This window comes from Ipomoea nil, unplaced genomic scaffold (genome assembly GCF_001879475.1).
Source record: "Ipomoea nil cultivar Tokyo-kokei standard unplaced genomic scaffold, Asagao_1.1 scaffold0146, whole genome shotgun sequence".
NCBI lineage: Eukaryota > Viridiplantae > Streptophyta > Magnoliopsida > Solanales > Convolvulaceae > Ipomoea > Ipomoea nil.
In genome coordinates, this window is record NW_017616574.1 from 2,998,999 (window position 1) to 3,024,022 (window position 25,024).

The 25,024-nt window shown below is 41.0% G+C and overlaps 1 protein-coding gene across 1 annotated transcript; it reads left to right on the forward strand.

Moving 5' to 3' along the window:
* Positions 1 to 606: 606 nt before the first annotated feature.
* LOC109174263 lies at positions 607 to 1,899 on the forward strand. Its single transcript, XM_019323508.1, has one exon. It carries the CDS (start codon positions 607 to 609, stop codon positions 1,897 to 1,899), a length of 1,293 nt encoding a protein of 430 aa, XP_019179053.1.
* Positions 1,900 to 25,024: the final 23,125 nt, after the last annotated feature.

Here is a 25,024-nt window from a genome sequence, read left to right on the forward strand (position 1 = left end):
GTGGTCGGCGAGTGGAGGATCCCCCGCCGGCGGCACTATACTGGGAAGCGAGTACCCGGCGGGCAGTCGGCTGCCCGCTGCCGGTGGCCTCTTTGGGGCAGCGGGTAGGTGGCTGGTTCCCTTGCCCCCACCTATCCCCCACTGACTCTTATGTAATAAATCGGCCCTGGGATCTTTCGTGGAACCTGAAACCATGTCCAGACACATTTAAATACAAACGACGACACCACGTAATCAAGTAATGGATTAAAACCAAGAATCACATTAAATACATTCTAACATGACTTCTAAACATAATCAAGACTCACCATACGAAATCCACGATTTAACCCTAGGGCTATAGTCATATTAAAATCAAGAACATCAAGATTATCAAGATCAACACATAAATATCAAGATCACATTATAAACATCAAGATTATCAAGATCACATAAACATCAAGATCATCTCATCAACATCAAGATTATCTCATAATCATCATAAAATGCTTTATCAAGACACAAGCATGGAATTGCATATCAAAGGAACCAAAGGTCATCTCAGCTCTTAAAGACTATGAGGAGATATCGGGGCAGTTGGTGAGTTTTCAGAAGAGTGCGTTTTATATGCATCCTCGTACCCCAGTCCGGGTAGTTGATGAAGTTCGCCGGGGGACCGGGTGTGCACATAATGACTTCCCTTTTACGTATCTTGGGTGCCCGGTGTACATAGGCCGTAAGAAATGCATTTACTTTGCCTCTGCGATTGACAAAGTTAAAGCTAAATGTTTGAGTTGGCAACGGCGGGTACCATCAAAAGGGGGGAAGGCAGTCTTGATATCATCAGTATTACAGGCTATTCCACTACACTTGTTTGCAGCCTGTGCGCCGCCCAAGCAAGTCGTTCGGGACTTGGAACGGTGCTTTGCAAGCTTCTTTTGGAAGCAATCACGGGGAGCCCAGTACCATTGGAGTTCGTGGAAAACTCTTTCTTTGCCTAAGAAGGAGGGGGGAGTTGGCTTCTTGGACTTGGACTTGGACTTGATGGTTCGAGCAGCAAGTGCGAAGTTGTGGTTGAAATTTCACACGGAACACACTTTGTGGTCAGACTTTATAAGAGCCAAGTATTGTAGACGAGTTCACCCAGTTGCTAAGGTGGCCCGGTATTCTAATTCGCACACTTGGAAGCGGATGCTAGCAGTTCGAGATGACATAGAGAGGGTGCTGACCTGGCGCTTGTTCCAGGGCCGGGTTAATTTCTGGTGGGACAACTGGTCAGGTTTGGGGCCACTGGGCAGGTTGTTTCCTTTCCCGAGGGCTTCTTACTCTTGGGAGATGCTCTTAGATTACATACATGATGGTACACTTGATTTGACTGTTCATGAGGAACTGGTATATGCCGGGGTCACTGTGGACTTATCCCGAATGGGCCAGGGCCCGTGGGATATTCCGCTATGGACTGCAGCTTCTGACGGTATGTTTTCTTATGCCTCGGCTAAGGCTTATCTTAGGCCTGTTTTGCCCATTACACCGGATCCTCTTCTGGCTAAGTGTTGGCGTAAACACCTTCCTTTTAAGGTGTCGTTCCTGGCTTGGAGAGTGTTCCGAGGGCGGATACCCACGGATGATGCTTTGTCTCGGTTCGGGCATGTGCTCGTGTCGAGATGTAGGTGTTGTCCAGCCCCAGCTGCTGAGACTATTACACATGTTTTTTATGATGGGGAAACAACGAAAGCTGTCTGGAACTATATTCTGGAATCCCTAGGCTTGCAGTCGCGGCACCGGAGTCTTAGGACGTTGGTCGCTGGCTGGGGCCGTGGAGGGACGCGTAATCCTTTATTTTCTTTTGCTGTTAACAGGTTGCCTTGTTTGGTGATGTGGGAGCTGTGGAAACACCGTAACGGGTGTATGCATGGGTGAGGCGCCCCGAGTGTTACGCGGGTGATATTCAGGGTGGCGAGAGGGGTTGCGGAATGCTTGTTCAGGCGTTGGCCTATGCAGCATATCCTGCCCCTAAGCTGGAGGACGATCGTTGCATATCTGGAGGCACATGTGCCGAGGCGGGTGGTTAGGTCAGTTAGGTGGACTCCTCCTACGGCGGGAGCGCTTAAGATTAATGTATCCCTTTCGGCAGCTGTAGGGGGGGCCGCAGCCTTGGTGCGCAACCCGGGGGTCGACTCTGCTACGGGGTGGCGTGGTTTGGGAAAGGGGAGCATACCCAAGGGTTAGCGCATATAGCTCTAACATAACGCAACAGCACTTATAACCTGACCCATGCTCAACGGCAAGCAAGTCTAAGGTGGGTTTGTGCCTTCAGCACAGTAACTGCTATGGCCTGTACCTTTAGTACAATGACAGGGCACAAGTCGTGCCAACCTCCAATAATTCATTTCCACCAATCACAATCTCATCATCATTATTCACACCGGCCATTGCGCAATGACCACGATACTCATCATCATTCAATCAATTAACACATAATCAAATAATAATCAAGACACAACACAACGACACGTATTACACATAAATTCCTATAATGGTACCCAAAACACCAAACGAGACTCATACACGACAAACGGGGTACAATGGGACACAACGGAACACGGGGAAACATCAAACAGGGAAAAACACCATGAACCACGCCGAGTTTCCAGTGGGTGGGAGGCGGGTGGAGGACCACCCGCCGGCGGCGACACACCATTCCAGCGGTTGCCCGGCGGGCAGTCGCCTTTCCACTGGAATAGTAGACACGGGCAGCGGGTAGGTGGCGGGCACCCCTGTCCCCACCTACCCCCCTCTGACTCACAGGTAACTTTCTGGTCCCGGGATCTCTCGTGGAACCCGAAACCATGTCCAGACACATTCAAACACATAACGACAACACCACGGATTCAATTAACGGAATTAAATCAATAATCACACCAAATATGTTCTAACACGATTCCTAATCATGCCAAGACCTAACATTAATCATATAACGGTTCAGGAGCATCCAGAACCACAATAATATCAAGAAGTCTATATGCAAAGTCCTAAACACAAGTCCTAGGCTAGACTCAACACCCGATCATGCATAATCTCACCCAATTATACCAAGAACATCATAACACGAAATTCGCGATATAAACCCTAGGGCTCTAGACACAATCAAAATACAAGATCATTCATATAATCAATCACAATATCAAGAACATCAAGATTATCACATAAACACAATATAAACCTTAGGCAAAGCTCTATCAAGACTCAAACACAGAATCACATATCAAAGGAGACAATGAATAAGATATAACAAGGAAAATAGGTTTTGTCGAGACACGGGTTACCTTTTATCCTTAATTAATCCTCCCTTTGGATATTAAGGTTCTTCTTTAAGATTTCCATCCGATTGATCTCCCTAGGCTTGGTGTTGGAGAATCTCCTGGGAATAATTTCGTGTAATATAACTATAGGTGGTAAGGGTTCTGATTGCTTTCTAATCCCTTATTTATAGAGTTAGGAATCCTAATCAGAGTCTGAATAGTGAAGACCTACATTCTATTCCTAACAGGTATATAGGTCTAGGATTCCTAATTAGAATCTGAGTAGTAAAGGCCTACTATCTTTATTCCTAATAGGTTTAGGATTCCTAATTAGAATCTGAATAGTGGAAGGTCCACTCTCTTTATTCCTAATAGGCTTAAGGCTCTAGTTTAGGCAAGGTCCACGATCCATGGTGGACCACATTAATTAATTAAAGGGAATCCTAACCAAATTAAATCGTTTTTAATTATTATTAACGGAATTAATTAAATAATTAATCCAGGATTAAAGGCCGAAACACGGGGTGTTACAATTACTAGTGGAATCATGGTGCATGTGTAACATCCCGTGTTACGGCCTCTAACCCAAATTAATTATCTAATTACCTACCCTAAAAAGAGAATTAAATCCCATTAATTAATGAGGGAGGGTCCACCATAGACCATGGACCCTTACCCCTAAAACCAATTCCTTAGTCCTATAAGAAATAGAATTAGCAAACCCATACCATTTAGACCTGTTGGTCCCGATATGGTGGTGAAAGTCTAGAGGGGGGGGGGGGGGGTGAATAGACTTTCAAGCTTTTTCAAAATAAATAACTCTTTGGTAACTTCAACTCTAAGTAGCAAGTAAATAGAGTAAGTTAGATCTGCACAGCGGAATAATAGAATGTAAAGAGTTATGCCCAACCAATAATTTAAATGTGCATGTAAGATGGGTACAGATGATATGTAAAGTGACAGAGATATCTTGAATATATAAAGGAGATGGTGCACTCAATATATAATAACAATATTCAAGATTGTAAATAAATATCGTGTCACGTCAAACGTGTGACGAATGTTACATGCAACACGTCAAACTTGCTTAGAATAAATCAATATTTAAGCTTGAGAAGTTTGAGTTACATGCATACGTGAAAGCACACTAAACCCGAACGATTAAGATTAACTGTGAATAGTAAACGGGTTAGTCGGATAAGATAGATAGAGCAAATTATGTAAGTGCGGTATGTAAATGAGAGAGGCAATTTATAGTGGTTCGGAAGTGGCGTAATCTTCCTAGTCCACTTTTCTCCTTTCACGTCTAGGAGAAATTCACTATTTTCCACACACAGTTACAATAGTGAATAAGTGCTACACAGGCACTTCTTCCGGATGTCTTGCACACAGCTACACCCAACTCCGAGTGTGTCGCACACAGCTACACTCAACTTCGAGTATTTCGTACACAGCTATACTCAACGCCAACCAAGTGTCTTGCACACAGCTACACTTAGCATCTACGAGTATTTTGCACACAGCTACACTCACTAGAGTATTTTGCACACAGCTATACTCTTTTTACAATTACAAATACAAAGGTAATTGTATCTCTCTCCAACTAATTTTTGAGACTATTCAGACTAAGTCTCTAAGAATATTTAAGCACTTGCACTTTTGGATTTTGCACTTTGTTTATCCGTGTGTATTGCACCTCTACATGTATCTTCAAGTCTTCATGGCTTTTTATAAGCAATCAAATATATCCGTTGGAGTGGGATAATTTGATTTTTGAATTTCGAATCTTCATAGCCTGATATTGTTGACAATAGTAGATCTTCAATTTTGATTTGATTTGTCAACTTGCCTGACAAAATAATATTTTAACACAACTTGATTTTCTAGTTGTTTCTTAAAATATTACTTTAGTTGTCAATTTGAATATCCAACGAATCTTTGAAATAAATTCATCTGATAGAATTTATTTCAAGGATAAGTTTTTATATTCATGTCTTCATAAATAATTTTTCCGTTCTGATCAAGTATCTTCAGGCAATTTTGGATTCTTGTGGATGTGGGCTAATCCAAAATAAATTCCTTCGAATTTATTCATATTCTAAACATCTTGCTTCTTTGCCACATTGTGCTCCTTTGACTTGAACATTGTGCTCCTTTTGATACATTGTGCTCCTTTGATGCATTGTGCTCCGTAGCATACATTGTGCTCCTTAGCACACATTGTGCTTGTCCGCATCGTGCTCTTTTGGTAACATTGTGCTCCTTTGAGGAACATTGTGCTTGTCCGAAAACTTTGACTTGTAAAAAATAAGTCCTTGGGGGAATCAATCTTGGGTGTGATCATTTTGAGTAAGAACTTCTACCATTTCGCCGTTAGGCTCATCCAATCATTCCTTGCAACGCCATTCCTTTATGCTTCTTTCTCGGATGAATACTCGTAGGACCAAAATCAATTTCTCAAATTAATTTTGTTCTTCCTATGGTAGATTCCTTTTGATTCGATATTCTGATTTATGATGCTTGTACTAAAAGACTTAAAACTAAGGGGATCTAAAGTACATTTGGCTCATCAAAACTTACAAAAATATTCCTATCAAGACCCAATCGTTATGCGTTGGACCCGTGTCCAGCATGCATGCTGGACACGGGTAACAGTGCCGTTAGGCACTGTTATCTCCTTTTTTTTTTTTAAATTTCAGACCGCTTCGTTATAGGAGTATATGTTCATAATTTTATTACTATATGTTAATAACTGTACATTAATAACTCCATAACTGTACGTTGATAACTCTATAACTGTACATTCATAACTCCATAACTGTACATTCATAACTCCATAATTGTACATTCATAATTTTCGAAGCTCTATGTTCACAATTTTAGAGCTCTATGTTCATAATTTTATCACTATATGTTCATAATTGTAAGTTCATAATGTCAGAGCTCTTTGTTCATAATTCGATCAATAACTGTACATTCATAATTCCATAACTGTAGATTAATAATCTCATAACTGTAGATTCATAACTCCATAATTGTAGATTCATAACTCTATAACTGTACATTCATAACTCCATAACTGTACATTCATAATCTTCGAAACTCTATATTCACAATTTTAAAGCTCCATGGTCATAATTTTATCACTATATGTTCATAATTGTAAGTTCATAATGTTAGAGCTCTGTGTTCATAATTTCATAATTGCATAACTGTACATTCATAACGGCATAACTGTACATTCATAACGGCATAACTGTACATTCATAATCCAAAAAAAAATAAATAAAAATAACGCTGTTAACGGCAAAACCCGCGCGAATTTTTTTTTTTTTTATAACTAAATGACGCGTTTTTTTTTTTAAAAAAACGACGTCATTTTGGGCCCGTGTCCACAATTCATTGTGGACACGGGTCCAAGGCATAATTTTCCATTTAGACCCTAATTAGGACTCTTAGATATATAAATAGGGACATAAGAGGCACCTAGAAGGCACACCACAATAGATATCACCACACAAGAATTCCCAAGAATTCCCAAGAATTCTCTTATCACCAACATAGGAGAAATCAAGAAGAGGAGATCTTAGAGAAAGACCCTTAATAGCCAAGGAATTTAATTAAAGCTAAGAGGTAACCCATGTCTCAACAAAACCTATTTTCCTTGCTATAATCTTCTTCTTTGGCTTCTTCTCTATTGCTTGGGTCTTGATAAAATCCTTTATGATGATGATATGATCTTGATGATTGATGAGATGATCTTATGTGTGATCTTGATAAATCTTGATGATTATAAGTGAATCTTGATGATTGTGTGATGTTCTTGATAAATCTTGACGTTCTTGATTCTAAAGATAAACAATGATTTCAATGATTTAAATATGATTAGAGCCCTAGGTCGAATTGGGAATTTCGAAATTGAGATATTCTTGGTATATTTGGGTGGGATTTCGCATGTTCGGATGTTATTTATATTTAGGAGTCATGTTAGGATATGTTCAATATGATTCTTGATTTTGATTCATTATTTGACTACGTGGTGTCATCGTTCGTGTTTAAAAGTGTCTAAACATGGTTTCGGGTTCCACGAAAGATCCCGGAACCAAAATATTGAAAGAGAGTCAGTGGGGGTAGGGGGGCCCGCCACCTACCCGCTGCCCAATAGGGCATCCCTGGCAGCGGGCAGACGCCTGCCCGCCGGGCACCCGCTGCCCGGAGGCTTGCCGCCGGCGGGTGGTTCTCCACCCGCCGGCTACCCGCTGGATTTTCCCCACCTTGGGGTGTTGGCTTCCCCGTTTGATGTTCCCCGACCCCCGTGGTGTCCCGACGGACTCCGTTTATCGTGTTTAAGTCTAGTTTAATCGGGTACCGTTCGTAGGATAAAAAGAGTCTTGTGTATTGCATGCTAGTTGAATTGGTACCCCACTGACCTAGGCGAGAGATGCATGAACCCTTAGGCTATTTCCTAGTATGTGGATGACCACGCGTATGCTTCTTTATACGTTTTCTCCCCTTTCCCAATGTGATAAATGTGAATTGCATGTGCCTGCTACGTGATATATGTGCATGACTCCCCAGTATTGGCTACGGTCAAGATGGTTTACATAGGCTGCAGTCCACCGACTGAGCTCGTCAGCGGTGTGTAGGGCTGCAGTCCACCAAGTGGGCCTCATGGGCTGTAGTCCATACCAAGACTCGAGATTAAACACATAACGGTCCAAGAGCATCAAGAACCTCAATATCATCAACAAATCATATGCAAAGCCCTAAAAGCAAGCCCTGACCTTGAATCAACAACGAGCATGCATAAACCCACCCAAGAACACCAAGAACATCACAACAACAAGATTTACAATATAAACCCTAAGGACAAGCTCTAAACATAATTAAATACGAGAACATACTAAGACCACACAGGGCCACCAAGAATATCAAGAATAACAATAATCCATATCACAAATTCCTAAAGACAAGCTCCAACAAAGCACAAATACAAAATCATACACTCAATCGTTCAACGGAGCCAATCGATAAACGATAGCAAGGAAAATAGGTTTTGTAAGACATGGGTTACCTTTTTAGCTTAATTAAACTTCTCACAACTTCCTAAGATCTTTCCTCAATCAATCCGCCCTAAGCCCGGTGATGGGGAATTCTTTGACTATGTTATTGGGAGAGGATTTCGTGGGGGGAGAGGGAGATATGGGTGATAGGGTTCTAATACCTTCTAGTTCCCAATCGTTATGCTGTGCATCCGTATGCACCATGCATGGTGCATACGGATGCCAAAACGACGTCGTTTTATTAAAAAACGCGCATCTCCCCTTTAAAAAAAATTCAGGTTCGATTCCCAGCAACAACATTATATTGTTCATTTATTCTGGAATTTTAGTTCATAGATTATGGAATTATAGTTCATTGATTATGGAATTATAGTTCATCGATTATGGAATTGTAGTTCATCAATTCTGAAATTTTAGTTTATAGATTATGGAATTTTAGTTCATTCATTCTGGAATTTTTAGTTCATAGATTAGATTATGGAATTATAGTTCATCGATTATGGAATTTTAGTTCATATGTTGTTGCTGGGAATCGAACCTGGTTTTTTTTTTTTTAAGGGGAGACGCGCGTTTTATTAAAACGACGTCGTTTTTGCATCCGTATGCACCATGCATGGTGCATACGGATGCACAGCATAATTTGCCTCTAGTTCCCCTACATATAGGTTAGGATCCCTAATATGAATCTCAAAAGGTAAAAGGCTTAGGATTCTTAATATTAATCTGAAAAGGTAAAAGGGCCCTTCTTATTTTATCAAAAAGGCTAACGGGCTTAATTTTAGACAAAGGTCCACGGTCCATCATGGACCGTATCAATAAATTAGGGACTTGGGTATTTAAAATCATAGTTTATAAAATAACTAACCAAAGCCCGTAGTAACATATTTGGGTACATATATATATTTTTAGCAAAATATTTAATTATAAGTAAATAGCTTTATTTGGTAAATATTTATATCTAATATAAATATTTAGTGAAACACGGAGTGTTACACGTACTGGGTAAGCTCCATCGCCCACTTGAGCATTCGTCCGGATGAGGCCGGATTACGCAGCATACTGGCCAATGGCAGGTCAGTCAGCACCCTGACTGTATGGGCTTGGAAATATGTACCAACTTTCTGACCGTGGTAACTAACGCAAAAACCACCTTCTCGAGGGGGGAGTAATTGATCTCCGCGCCCTTCAAAGTTCGCCCGACGTAATAGACTGGCAGCTGGGCCTTTTCCTCTTCCTGCACCAGCACTGCTCCGACCGCCTTGTGGGAGGCGGCCAGGTATAGCAACAATGTTTCTCCCTCCTTGGGCTTGGACAAGAGAGGTGGAGCTAGAAGATACTTCTTTAAGTTCTCGAAAGCCGCCTGGCATTCTCCAGTCCACCGGAACCCATCCTGCCTCTTCATAACTTCGAAGATGGGGAGGGTCCTGTCGGCGGACTTAGACAAGAATCGGCTGAGGGCAGCCATTCGCCCAGTCAGTCGCTGCATTTCCTTAAGGTTATTAGGCGGCTGCATATCCAATATGGCCCGCACCTTTTCCGGGTTGGGTTCAATCCCCCGTCGGGTGACCATGTAGCCAAAAACTTCACTCCTTTGACTGCGAACGCACACTTCTTGGGATTTAGCCTTAAGTTGAACTTCCTCATGATCTCGAAACAATCCGTCAAATCCTTTAGGTGGTCAGCTTCCTCCTTGCTTTTGACGAACGTGTCATCAACGTAGGCAGCCATGAATCCGCCTATCAGCCCTTTGAACAATCGGGCTACCATTCGAGTATAAGTGGCCCCAGCATTTTTGAGACCGAAAGGCATTACCCTGTAAGAATACACCCCGTCAGGGGTGATAAAGGCGGTCTTTTCTCCATCTGATTCATGCATGAATACTTGATGGTAACCGCGAAAGGCATCCATAAAGCTGAGCAGGGCACAACCAGCCGTATCGTTTACTAGCTAGTCGATCCGAGGCAAAGGGAAAGGATCTTTCGGACACGCCTTGTTGAGGTCAGTATAATCGACGCACATTCTCCACGCCGGCGGCTTGGGCACCAAAAACCACGTTGGCCAATCAGCAGGAATATTTAACGTCCCGAATGTGCCCCGCGGCTAGTAGCGTATCCACCTCTCGTTTCACAAAATCCATGCAGTCATTCGACAAATGCCTTCTCTTCTGAGCCATTGGACTGAGGCCGGGATCGACCGCCGACTTGTGCGTTATGATCGACCGGTCGACCCCAGGCATATCCTCTGGACCCCATGCAAATATCTCCTTGTACTCCCTGAGGACGGCTGTGACCGCCTGCTTCACGGAAGTGGGCAGGCTAGTTCCAATCTGGACCATTCGGCCGAGACGATCGTCCTCCAAGACGATCTCCTCTAGCTCGACCGCGGGAGCCAAATGCTCCGCCGGCCGCTCGGCCATCTGATGGGCGATAGTGTTCACCCGATCAAAGTTCTGCCCAACCTTCCGGCACGCCTGCAAATAACAATTGTGAGCCGTCTTCTAATCGCATCGCACTACTCCGACGCTGGTCGGTGTGTGAAACTTCATACACAAATTGTAACACCCCGTGTTACGCCCTTTAATTCCAGATTAATTATTTAATTAATTTTGTTAAAGAATAGTTAAAAAGAATTTAATATGGCCAGGATCCCTTAATTAATTAATGTGGTCCACGAAGAACCATGGACCCTTGTTTATAATCAGGACTTTAAGTCTATTAGGAATAAAGAAAGTGGGGCCTTTACTACTCAGATTCTAATTAGGAATCCTAGACCTATATACCTGTTAAGAATAGAAAGTAGGTCTTTACTATCCAGACTCTGATTAGGATTCCTAACTCTATAAATAGGGGACTAGAAAGCAATTAGAACCCTTACCACCCATGGTTATATTACACGAAATTATTCCCAAGAGATTCCCCACCGCCAGGCCTAGGGAAATCATTCGGATGGAAATCTTAGAGAAGAACCTTAATAGCCAAGGGAGGATTAATTAAGGTTAAGAGGTAACCTATGTCTTACAAAACCTATTTTTCTTGCTATATCTTATTCATTGGCTCCTTTGATAATCGTATGTGTAATTCTGTGATCGAGTTTTGATAGAGCCCTTGCATAGGATTTATATTGTGCTTATTTGATAATCTTGATGTTCTTGATATTGTGATTGATTATGTGTATGATCTTGTATTTTAATTATGTCTAGAGCCCTAGGGTTTATATCGTGAATTTCGTATTATGATGTTCTTGGTATATTTGGGTGGGATTATGCATGATCGGGTGTTGAGTCTAGCCTAGGACTGGTATTTAGGACTTTGCATATAGATTTCTTGATGTTCTTATGGTTCCGGATGTTCCTGAACCGTTATATGATTAATGTGGAGTCTTGACATGTTTAGGAATCGTGTTAGAACGTATTTGGTACGATTATTGATTTAATTCCGTTAATTGAATCCGTGGTGTCATAGTTATGTGTTGGAATGTGTCTGGACATAGTTTCGGGTTCCACGAGTGATCCCGGGACCGAAAAGTTGCCTATGTACCAGTGGGGGGTAGGTGGGGGGATGACAGCCCACCACCTACCCGCTGCTCGGCGAACCCAATCCAGCAGGCAGCCGGCGGGCAAAGGCCTGCCCGCCGGCCACCCGCTGGAATGGTGGCTGCCCGCCGGCGGTGGTCATCCACTCGCTGGAATTTGTTGGTGCGTCGTGATATTTTTCCCCATTTGTTGTTTCCCCGTGTCCTGTCGTGTCTCTTTGTACCCCGTTTGTCGTGTATAAGTCTCGCTTGGTGTTTTGAGTATCGTTCTAGGAATCTATGTGTAATACGTGTCGTCGTTGTTGTGTCTTGATTGTTAATTGATTGATTATGTGTTGATTGATTGAATGGGGATGAGTATCGTGGTCATTGCGCAATGGCCGGTGTGATTGATTGATGATGATGATGAGATTGTGATTGGTGGAAATGAATTGTTGGCGGTTGGCACCACTTGTGCCCGACCATTGTACTAAAGGTACAGGCCTAGCGGTTACTGTGCTAAAGGCACAAACCCACCTTTGACTTGCTTGCCGTTGTGCATGGGTCAGGTTATAAATGCTGCGGTGTCATGTCAGTGGGTTACCAGCATTATTCGCTGACGGTTGTTACACCGCATGTTTTTCAGGTACTGACCATTAGCTTCGGAGTGCGCTAGACAGACCCGCAGATTTAGCATTAGTTAGTTCTAGTCATAGTTGCTATGGCCTGTGTGCCTCGAATTGTATTTGATTATTATTCGTGGATTATGCTTAGACTAGTTAGTTGTAGCCTGTGCATCTAGGTTCTCAAACCTAGGTGTGGCATAGCACCGCAACTCTTATGATTAGTTTATGCTCTGTTTGGATGATTAATAATAGATTTACCTTGATTTCATAAGCTTTAAATGTTTTAAAAATTAGGGGTGTTACACAAATGCTCAATAGAAATCAGGGTACCCAAGTCTTCTAGCCCTGGCCAGCCGAGGATGACATTGTGCACGCACTCTAGAGCAACGACCCCGAACTCCATTTCCAACTTCCTTACTTGAGGCCACGTGCCCAACTCAACAGTCAAAGAGACGCACCCTTCCGCCTCAACTGCATCGCCAGTGAACCCGGCCAATGGGATCCGAACAGGTTGTATCTGTTCCCTGGGCAATCCCAACTTCTGGAAGGCTTCCAAGTACAATACGCTGACGCGGCTGCCCGTATCGACCAACACCTGTCAGGTGACCGATCCCTGGATGTCCATCGCGATGACCAGGGCGTCTCGGTGCGGCGCGGGGCCTCTGGGTAAGTCGTCATCCGTGAAGACAATTGGCTCCCTGCAGATCTTCTTATGGTCTGGCTCCTGGAAGGCTATGGCACCCACATATAGCTGCCTGCGCGCGCCTTCCTGGCCCTAGTGGAGTCACGATCTTCACGACCGCCCACTATCATGGTTATTACCGGCTTGTGCTTCCAGTTCCTGTCATCGTCCTCTTCCCGCATGGGTTGCTTACCCTTGTCAGCGGCTTTTCCCCCGTCCTGGCTAGCCATCCCTTTCTGTCTATCCGTGCCTGGCCTGCGCCACTGGTTAGGGGGAAGTGGCCGACCGCGCTTAATGAGCGCCTCGATTTCTTCCTTTAAACCTTTGCATTCCTCCGTGGAATGAGTGTTTGTGCGGTGGTATCGGCAGTAAGGCTGGGGATTTGTGCTGATCACTTGTGGCCAGGACGGATAGGCGGGGGCAGAGGTAACAGGGCGTGGACGTCCTGTGCCATCGGCCGGGGGCGGGAGCTCCTAGTCGATCCATGATTCGACGAGCTCTCACACGAGTGTCGCCTTCCTCCGCTGCTCGCCCCTCGTGGGAATTGTCCGCTCGGGGTCTTTTGGAAGTAACTTCCAATTTGCGTTTCTGTCTAACCGCCTCCTCGGTGTCGGCCAACTGGTTGGCCCGCTGGATAGCCTATGCATATGTCTTGGGATTCTCCTCTCGCAATCGACTATAGTACCCATCCGCTCTCAGAGACTCGGTAAAGAATGTCAGGGCTGTCTTACGACAACCCAAAATTTAATTTTAGAAATTTGATTTTTAAGAAATTCGAAAATAGCCATTTTTCACTCTATGAAAAAATTTGCGATAAAATCGGTGTTTGAATAAATTATTTTGAGCCACTTTTAAATAAATTCAACACCGGGACTTATTTTAGATCTACAATCCTAAATTTTTGGATTCATCGCGTACCAAGATTTTGATCCAAAAGTCAATCTGAGTGAAACCAGGAGAGCTCTGATGAACCTAAATTAAGTGGTTGTCTAGAAAGTATTTTTTGGAAAATGCATTTTGACCCCAAAACTATTTTAAACTATGATTCTAGACCATGGTCCATGAAGCTTGGTGAACCACTAGACTCCATTCCTTTGCCTGATATTTTTAGAAGCTAAGCCAAATGATCACTTTGCCCTCCACCAATCATTGTTGATTCTCCTAGGGTTTAGTGTCACTATAAAAGGTAATGTTTTCAGCCTTTGCCTCTTTATTCCCACCCTTGTCTTCCCCATCTCAAAGCATTGCAGGAGAAACCAAAGAAATCATTGTAGGTATCTTCACCATTCATCCATTTCTCTTCTAGTTTCCTTGAGTTCTAGCTTCAATATGTGAGTATCTAGCTCTTAAGGCTTGTTGTATAGTTTGTTTGAGGATTATAAGTGGTGAAGGGGGTTGTAGCTGACCTTGGGAAGAATGAGGAATCCCAACAAGAGGAGGAAACAACAAAGGTATAACCCATGGATTCCCACTTCTTTTGATAGACTCTGTGAAGTCAAAATAGATATTGAAATGAGTAGAAATGCTAGATTATTGATTTGTTTGAGCTATTAAGTGATCTATTGTTGATCTATCATGTGTTGTTGAGGATTTGGGAGTGTTGGATTACTTGAAATTGCTTAACAGGTGAAGAAGGACCTCACTGGTGCACAGTGTGCACCAGATGAAGTCACGGAGCTAGCCAAAGGTCCTAGACAAGGACCGTTGGCCAGCCCAGTGAAGGGATAGCCCTAGGTCATGGCTCATGGCATGAGTCGTGGCGCAAGGCCGCTGCTTGGCGGAGGCCAAGTAGCGGGGCTTCTCAAGCCTTGCCGCAAGCCACGCCAGGCTATATCTGTGTAGGGGGCGGGCCCTTGTGGCTCAGCTACGTGTCGTGCGGACCGGGACTCGCGGGCCCTTGAGGCTCAAACACTCGGTATCGTCACGACGCACGAGTAGAATTTGATTTCATCGAATTTGGAGTAGAATTGAGTAATTTGCAATAGAATTTGTGATGTTTCATGCTATAGAAGTTGTCTGGGAACATTTGCAGAGAATGAAAATGTGAAGTAATTGATCTTGGCTATTTGTTTGAGAAGCATGACAATTATTTGATTGATAGATTAAGATGTATGATCATTATTTGCCAAAGTTTGCTTGATTAGCATGCCTAAGTATTCAATGTGAATATTAGAGAATTTTGCTAAGAATATTAAATGTTTGGTTGTATAGAGCATGAATATTGTGGCACAGTAAAGTGAAGTATTGAAGCATGATACCCATTTTGAATTTAAAGAGCATGATCAATAATTGCAAGTGTTTATTAAGAAGTTTTCTAAGTATTTAAAGTGATGAGCATGAAGTGGAATAATATTGCTTGACTTATAATGAAAAGGAATTTGAGATATTTCTTATAACAAAGAGCATGTTTAGCATATCATGAATTAAAGTGCATTAGTGGCTCTAAGTAAGCCTAAGTATTCTTTCAAAACCTATATCTATTATGGGGAAAATCATTATCTAGTTGCATTGAGAAGGTACATGATATTTGATTTTCAATTTGTGAAAAAAGAGAAGTTGTTGAGAAGCTATGTGCATAAGTTTGCATAAGTTAAGTTGTTGCATGAGATTGAAATGCATGAGTTATATCTATATGTATCTAGTGTGAGTAATCCGAGGTTTGGAGGCCCGTTAGGACTATGTCCTTTTGGAAGAAAAGGGAAAGTAAAGAAAGAAACGGACATTGCGATCCGATGTGAAGTAACGAGGCGTATTCCCGAGTTACTAGGTAGGATACTACCCATCGGGCTTGGAATCCCGGTTAGGGGGTGTGCACACTGACAAGTACGATACCTGATTCCATAGAGTTTGAGAATAGAACCAAGAGAGTGGTTCTGTGGGCGAGATGAGTATTAGGTCGGCTAGATGCCGAGCCCAGATAGGTCAATTCACATTATGGTGAAGTTCCTACCTCGTCCACGAGTATAAGTAAAGAGAGAAAGCGACTCATTGCGACTCTGAAGAAAGCGAGTCATTGCGACTCTAAAGAAAGCGAGTCATTGCGACTCTAGAGAAAGCGAGTCATTGCGACTCTAAAGAAAGAGAGTCAATGTGACTCTAGAGAAAGTATAGAAAAGCAAGTCATTGTGACTCTAAGAAACCTCCGTTCAACAAGTGTTCCTTGTTGCCAAAGAAAGAGTGTATTTGTATACCTATCTATACTTATACTATAGCATCATGTTTGTCCTTTGCATGATTAAAATGATTTGCACGTGTTATATGAAAGTAAGATAAGAAGCATGACATTATATTGTCTTTTATTGAGTATATGATAGCATGAGATTACTTATTGAGTATATGATAGCATGAGAATTGCTTATTGAGTATATGATAGCATGAGATTGCTTATTGAGTATATGATAGCATGAGATTGCTTAATGAGTATATGATAGCATGAGATTGCTTAATGAGTATATGATAGCATGAGATTGCTTATTAAGTATATGATAGTATGAGATTGCTTATTGAGTATATGATAGCATGAGATTGCTTATTGAGTATATGATAGCATGAGATTGCTTAATGAATATATGATAGCATGAGATTACTTATTGAGTATATGATAGCATGAGATTGTTTATTGAGTATATGATAGCATGAGATTGCTTATTGAGTATATGATAGCATGAGATTGCTTATTGAGTATATGATAGCATGAGATTGCTTATTTAGTATATGATAGCATGAGATTGCTTATTGAGTTATTTGATAACATGAGATTGCTTGTTTAAGCTTAAGTATTTTATTAACCATCAGTTTGAGTAGAATTAGTGTATAATACCATGGTAAGATATGCATGTGAAAGTATGAGGTCGTTGATAAACTAAATAATTGAGAAAGTATGCCTATTTGATAATTAGGTTGCAAGCATATAGAAATCCTGTTAAGCATGTTTAATTGTTGCTTAAGTTATCGAGAATACTTGATCTAAGTGTGTGAAACAAATGTTTTCCAAAAGTATATACGATAGTATTTTACAGGGTTGAGTAACGTTATACTTAGCTTCGTGCTAACGGGTTGCTTTCTACTTATTTGTTTGTTAACCCCTTTCAGGTGAGCCTAGTTCATGAGAGCGTTCGAGTTAGACTAGATTAGCTTAGTGTGCTAGTTGTAGTCTAAACTCTTACATTCAGTTATGTTATTTGAGACTTTGGTTGTAGACTTACCTAGTTGTTTTGATGGTGTTGGACACCGGGGCTTCATTCCCCAAGTTTATTTTAAGTAGTAAACTTGTTGATGTTTAGATTCTTTCTATGCCTGTGCAATCACCGTGTTTGATGATTGTGGCGGTGACACCTCTACCTCTAAATGATGTTTAGTAGACTTATTATGCTTGTTAGTATTCCTTTTTAAGGTTAAGTATTTGTTATTAAGGTTTGAGAAAGTGGGGTGTTACATGTCTGGTCATCCAGTCCATTTACCGTTTACGCCTCCTTCTGCCATTGCGCAATATACTTGCGCAGGCTTTCCCCTTCGTCTTGGTGCACCCTGGCCAGGTCCGAGACTGACCTCTTGGGCTTCATACTCCCGGCAAAGTGTGTCAAAAACTGGGTGGCCGATTCTTCGAAAGTATTGATGGATCCCGGGGGGAGCCTGAGGAACCACCTCTGAGCCGGCACGGTCAATGTCGGGAAGAACGCCCGACAGATTATCGGGGCGTCAGCCCTGATTACCTGCATCTTGGCCTGGAAGCTGATGACGTGGTCGCGCAGATCCCCGTGCCATCATAGGTGGGATGGTCGAGCAGCTTGAATCCGATCGGTGCCCTGTAAGCCTGCACTTGCGCTGAGAAGGGCGAGGCGGTCAGGAGACTGTCAGCGACCAGTCTGTCTCTCCCTTCAACCATCTGCCGCTGCTCCTGCATAGCAGCGAGTAGGCCGGCCATCTCGGGGTTATTTTGGCCGGGTAGAATGGATGACTCCCTCATGCCCTCCGTAGCTTCACGCCTTTGTCGTGCAGCCAACCTCCTTTGAATGATGGCTCACGGCTGCTCTCTGACCGACCGGCAGGGAGGTGTTGCCCAGCCCGCTCACCCAAGCGCTCCAGGATCGACAGCCCGCCTGGGGACGCTCCGGCTGCTGAAGGATGAGAAACTGTTATTGTCAGACGTTTTAGAGGATGACCGAGAAAGGTCCTGGAATCCCCTTCACGCTGAGTATTGGACCATGCTTTGACCCAGCTGCCTTGACTGACCTTCCCGTTCAGGCGGCTAACCTGGGGTATCTATCACATGTTTGACCCGGCTACCTTGCCTGACCTTCCCGTCCAGGCGGCTAACCTGTGGTATCTATCACATGTCTTTCGTTAGGATTAGCTTCACAAGAATAAATTAGTAGCTAGTGCTTGATAAGCCTACTTCCCTGTGGATCGATAACTCGTTACTCCAAGTAATTATTTATTTGAGGAATATACTGCAATCGTTGCACTGGTGTCAATGAACAACTCGCGCTAGTTGGAACCCACAAGATTCATCTCTGTCACATGGTCGAAAGGCTGATCTCGGCCTCCTTCTGACTGCTTTCTCCAACAACGTTGGCTTCAGAACTCTTGTTCTTCTTCCTTGGAGCCTTACATTCAGGTAACTTGTGGCCTTATATATATATATATATATATATATATATATATATATATATATATATATATATATATATATATATATATAGTGAAAGGTTCCTGTGCGGTTGAATGCTTCCCGTGCGGTTGATTAATGTGCGTGAGATTTGTACTCAATGTGCGTGAGTATTGTGTTTAATGTGCCTGAGATTTGTACTTAATGTGCGTGAATGTGTAATGTTAATGTGCATGAGTTTTGTACTTAAGATGTGCGTGAGTTGTGTGCTTAATGTGTGTGAGTGTGTTCTTCATCCACTGCTGTGAAAATTATGTGCATCCACTGCTGCATTTTCTTCTTGTTTTTGTTTCGAAGTGGTGGATGAATGAATTTTGTCTTGTTTTGCTTTGCATACTAAGGGGCTGCTAATGAGAGCGAAGCTGCTAATGAAAGCTTCAAAGATTGTGAAAAAGAAGGAGACTGTGAAAATTTTCTGTTCTGCTTCCTTCTGAGCTCGTAATTCTGAACTACTCACGCACTTTAAGTACAAATCTCAGGCACATTAAACAGAAGACTCAAGTACATTAAGTACAAAACTCACACACATTAACATTACACACTCACGCACATTAAGTACAAAGCTCAGGCACATTAAGCACAAGACTCACGCACATCAAGTACAAAGCTCACGCACATTAATCCACCGCACAACCGCACGGGAAGCCACAAATGCACCTGATCCCTTTCCTATATATATATATATATATATATATATATATATATATATAAGGATAAGTGATAACCCTAGGACTGCGGCTTTGTCGTGTCTTCCCCAAATTTCCAAATCACCAAATCGACTACAAGTCTACAATAAACAAGACGCGGCGACTCCGGCGAGGCTGCGAGCAGCGAGGCTTTGAGCGGAGAGGCGGTGCGGCGAGGCTATGAGCTCGAAGCGGCGAGCGGAGAGCACGATCGCGACTGCTTTTCTGCTATCTGCTTGGCAGCGACCGACGACCGGCGAGGTTAGTGTGTTTATGCTTATTATGCGCATGAACTTACTGGCTGCATTTACATATTAGTATACATATTATTGTTTAATATACATATTAACTTTTAATTTTGTGTACTGTTAGTATGTTTATGCTTATTATGCGAATGAACTTACTGGCTGCATTTACATATTAGTATACATATTACTATTTAATATACATATTGATTTTTAATTTTGTGTTGTTTATATATAATATATAAGCAGTAATAATTTAGGCAAAGTTTTACTTTTTGTCATCACTTCCATCTCTGTTTAGTAATATATTGATTAGTAATATATCTGCACTTCTGTTTATATGTCAGCACTTGTGTATGGTTAATATATCTGCACTTATGAATTATGAGCACTTGAACTTGTAATGGACTTTATTATTTATTCTCAATTTTTTTTATTGTTCATTGTGTAGGGGGATTCTGGACAAGAGGAGATTATGTTGAAGCCATGACTTGCTATTATGTTTAATATTTCATGTTTGTATTGTGGACTTATGATTTCTGTTGTTGTTAAACTTGTGATGACTTTTGTACTATGGACTTGTAGGCTTGAAGTTATCAAACTTGTATGATTTTTATATTATGAACTCCTATTTATTAAACTTGTGTTGTTGGACATTTTATTATAAAATATGAACTTGATTTTGTCATTTATGATTATTGGTTGATTGTAATTTAATAATAGGATTATTTTTTTATAGGTATATATTAAAAGGCTTTAAAATGTAGGCTTTAAATAGGCTTTGAGCCTATTTAAATAGTCGCAAAGCCTATTTAGAACCTACATTGAAGCCTTTTTAAAAGCCTATTTAGTAAATAGACTTTTAAAAAGGCTTAGGCTTAGGCCAGGCTAGGCCAACTGCAAGCTCAGGCTTGAGCCTAAAAAAAGCCAACATACAAGTCCAGGCTCAGGTCTAGGCTTTAACTTTTCCTAAAAGCTTGGCTCGGCCTAGCCTATTTTCACAACAATAGGAGAAGGAAGGATAAATAGCATTTATCATGACACTAAAACTAATAATAAAATTAGTCTTTGTAACCTCCATATATAACAATGAGGAGTCAAAATCTAGTATTCGGTCAAACCTACCGAATAGTTAGACCCATGCACACAAGAGAGATCCTCTATGCTATACAATTTTACATCCCTCTAAACGGGTCGTATATATAGTAGTGCAAATCTCCTTTTTCCAATGTGGAACAAAGACTACTTTTAAGCATTTCCTCCTTCATTTTCCAACTCAAAATGGGTCTATTTTGAGAATCAATTTTTCATTCACCCATTATTCGTTTTGAGGGTATAATATATCAATCTCTTCGTCTCACTACGAAAAACCTAAATCCACTTTGACCCGACCCAAATCAAAAATGGACTCTACATATATTTAAACCATAAAATAGTCACTTACAATATCATTTTCGCTATTTTTTTCAACATTTTTACAGTATATATCTAATATCCTTGGTACTATGAGACTAAGACTAAACTGGATTCAACTAGATTACACCTGCAGAGTTTAACTCTAGAGAAGGTCAGGACCAAAATTCTTTAATATGACAACTTTACAACTAATTACAATAGCGGATTCTCGATAAACTATAACATTATAAACTCATTTTTTGACGAGGATTCTCTTGGGAGCTAGAGTCGTCTGTTACAAGGGAACCTTAGCTTGGTGCAGGTGCTACAACGTGTCGAATGATACATGCATAAGAATCCGAATCAGGTGAGGACCTAATCTTAGGTGAGGACGTGAGGACTAATCTTGTGCGTTTGTTTTTTTATTTGGATGGTCCAGATTTGAGTTCTTGAGATGACATGGATTGATCTTTTTTGTTAAAGTGAGATAATAGTGTCTTTTTCTATTTTTTTTTAAGTGTGAACGCATGTATAATCCTTCGCCAAATTGGTTTCCTATTATCTTGGATCATCACCGTTGCAATTTGGAGCCGCAATTTCTTCATCATTGATTGAGTGTTCGCCCATGCAAACTAATCAGTATTTTTTATTTTTTTTGCTTGTTCTTTTGAGTATAATATTGTCTATATTTGGATTGTCATGTATATGTATAAATGCCTGGGTAGTACGATTGTGCATTCGTGTGTGCTGATTGTGCAACCTAGTGTTGTAAGTTGTGCACTATAGGCTAGGGAGTTGTGCATTATAGCACATAGTTCAATGCATCGTAGAACATTGGATGTTCACTGTATGATTTTTTGGCGGGGTTTGAATGCACAACAATGAAGTTATTGATGCACAACACTCAGTATAGGAATGCACAAGATTTTGTATAGGAATGCACATCTTTTAATAAGACTGATTTACCCTAAATTTATATATTTTAATATTTTAAAGGGATTTGTTTTCTTAATCCGTGGGATTTGTTTCTTTTAATCTCAATCATACATCATTCTGATTTAATGGTCTAGATTAGTCCTCACGTCCTCACCTAAGATTAGGTCCTCACCTGATCCGGACCCTATATATATATATATATATATATCTGCAATAGAGATGCAATGTATGTATTATGTATACAACCTCTTTTTGCCATATAGCCTTGACCACCAACATATATATCCACACTACTACTGTCATCTTTTAACCACATTGGGGCTAAAGAAAAGCTCCATGGGTGAAAGCAAACAGTGCATGCAAATAGGGGATGTACGTAAAGATGATACTAGTAATAAAATTGGGGGGGGGGGGGGGGGGGGGGGTGAAATAAAAAAGTACAGCATCACTTCTCCAACAAGTGTGATAAACAAGCAAAGTTGAGTGAGAAAGGTCGTGGCATGTCATGTTCATGGCCTGGGGTGTGGGCTCACCATTTGTCCACTTTAATCAAACCACCTCACCCAACCACCCTTATTTTATTCTCGACAACACGGTTTAACTTATATGTGTGTGTATATATATATATATATATATATATATATATATATATATATATATATTCACATATAATTGTTGTTTACTCGTATGTTGAGCGATTCTTAATCATATCATATATATCAGTGTAAATTTGTTATAGAACTGACTATGCGAGAATTGGTAAGAGTCACTTGCTCCAAGTCATAAAATCAACTTATCTCAATTGATTGCAGAGGTGAGATTTATCACAAAAGAACAAGAATCGAGTCCTAGCAAGGACAATGTGGTCTTATTGTGTACTAATAACGTCAGAGACATATCAATCATATGAGGAATTGCGTCAACGCATGCAGATGTCAATATTGTGTTGGTTGAAGCAATATAAGATCGAGGGTGGGGGGCGGGGGGAGGGGGGGTATGAGGAAGGCAGTGTGGGGTAAGTTTATTCCTTTGCTAAGAGAAAAAGCTATGGCTGAGGCAAAAGGAGAAGACAGAGAGATGGAGATGGGAACAGCAGCAACAAAAAAAAGCAGAGGGGAACGAAGAAAAAAACAAATGGAGGGGACAAAGTGGAAGAATATAATGGTTAATTCCCATCATCTAATAAAGTTAGGGAATGACATAAAAAAGAAAAATAAAAGAAAATCATACATTTGACTTTGCTAATATTCCTCATCATGTTCCATTCATTGTACTAACCACATATACATACATCCATACATATATAACCTCATACTCTCTCTCAGCTCTCTCTTTTTCTTTGTATCACTTTGACTCCCTATCTTGTCATTTTTTGCAATTATATTGCATTTTCCGTAATTAAAATCAGCAAGCATCATTATGTATGTGTATAATATAATATTTTATTCATCATAAGATTTGTTATCAATAATATTTATATTTAAATATAATCAAAATGATTATTGTGTCAAAGTAGCATACATTATTTTTCTTGTAAGTTTGAAATTGGTGCAACTTGAATTTACATTTGTTCATGATATTTGAAGTCTTTATTTATAGTTTTGTTTTCTATATTAAGACTAGGAGGTACTATTCTACATATGCTACTTATTATCCTACTTTTATTTTATATATAACAATTAAGAGTTAATTCCAGCAATGGTCCCCCGAGTATGATGATTTTCCAGATTTGGTCCCCGTCTTTTAATTTGGACAATTTAACCACCCGTCTATTTAATTCTTTCCAATTGAGGTCCTTCCGTCAAATGGGTGTTATGTCAGCGTCAATTTCAGGGGCATTTTGGTACATTTACTTGCTATGCGTATTTGTACTCCTTAATACGTCAAATATACGGGAATAAATACTAATCGAAGCCCTTAGAAGTCCGAAGTCTTCCTCATCGACTCCCTTAGAGGTCCGACTACATCTTCCTCATCGAAGCCCTAGACGTCTGATTTGATCTTCCTAATCGAAGCCCTTGCAGTCGGAATTCATCTTCATCATCGAAGCCCTAGCAGTCCGAAGTCATCTTTCTCATCGAAGCCCACATCCGAGTTCAACTTCCTTTTCCTTCCAGCGAATTAGCAGTGAGATGGCTAGAAGATATAGCAGCGAGAGCTCTTCATCTTCAAGAATGCAGGAATACATATATGGTGAGTTGGTTTACATTCCAAATTGTGAGTGTGGGGAACGTCTGAAGCTTCAAACATCTTGGACAAATGATAATCCCGGCAGAAGATATTGGCAATGTTCTATTGAAAATGTGAGTGCTTTCATTATAGTTAAGGGTTCTTGTTGTAGTTGAAACAAAAAAAAAAATTCAAAAATTTGAGTGTGAATGTATTGTTTTTCCTTCGAGCAATACTGCCAATATCTTATTTGAAGGCACAATGTCTGTTAAGTAAGGCAAATGAATTCAAATTGATATGTATTTATCGGCTTTTGGTGCAGGGAGGTCAAAGGTGTGGTTTGGTTAGGTGGCATGACCCTCCAATGTGCGCAAGGTCAAGAAGAATTATTCCTGGTTTATTGAGAAGGATCAATCGAGATGAAGAAGAGATTGCACTGCTAAAAATGAGGCTACAAACTAATGTTGGTGTCAAAAGAAGCAATTGTGGACATGGCAAGGGTATTAGGATATGTGTAGTTATAGCAGTATGCATTGTGTTATTTGCAGTTATAGTTGCGAAGGTCGGTAGAGGAAAGAATAACCTTATGTTAGGTAGTAGTTCTGCATATTGAAAAATTGTATTTGTTATTTGACAATTGTAAGTCTAAGAACAATGCAATGAAAATTGAGTTATGGTTTTTTGCCATAAACTGCTTATGACAATGCATAATGCATATCATATTAGCACACTGCATACTGCAATCTGAAGGCCAAATACATTT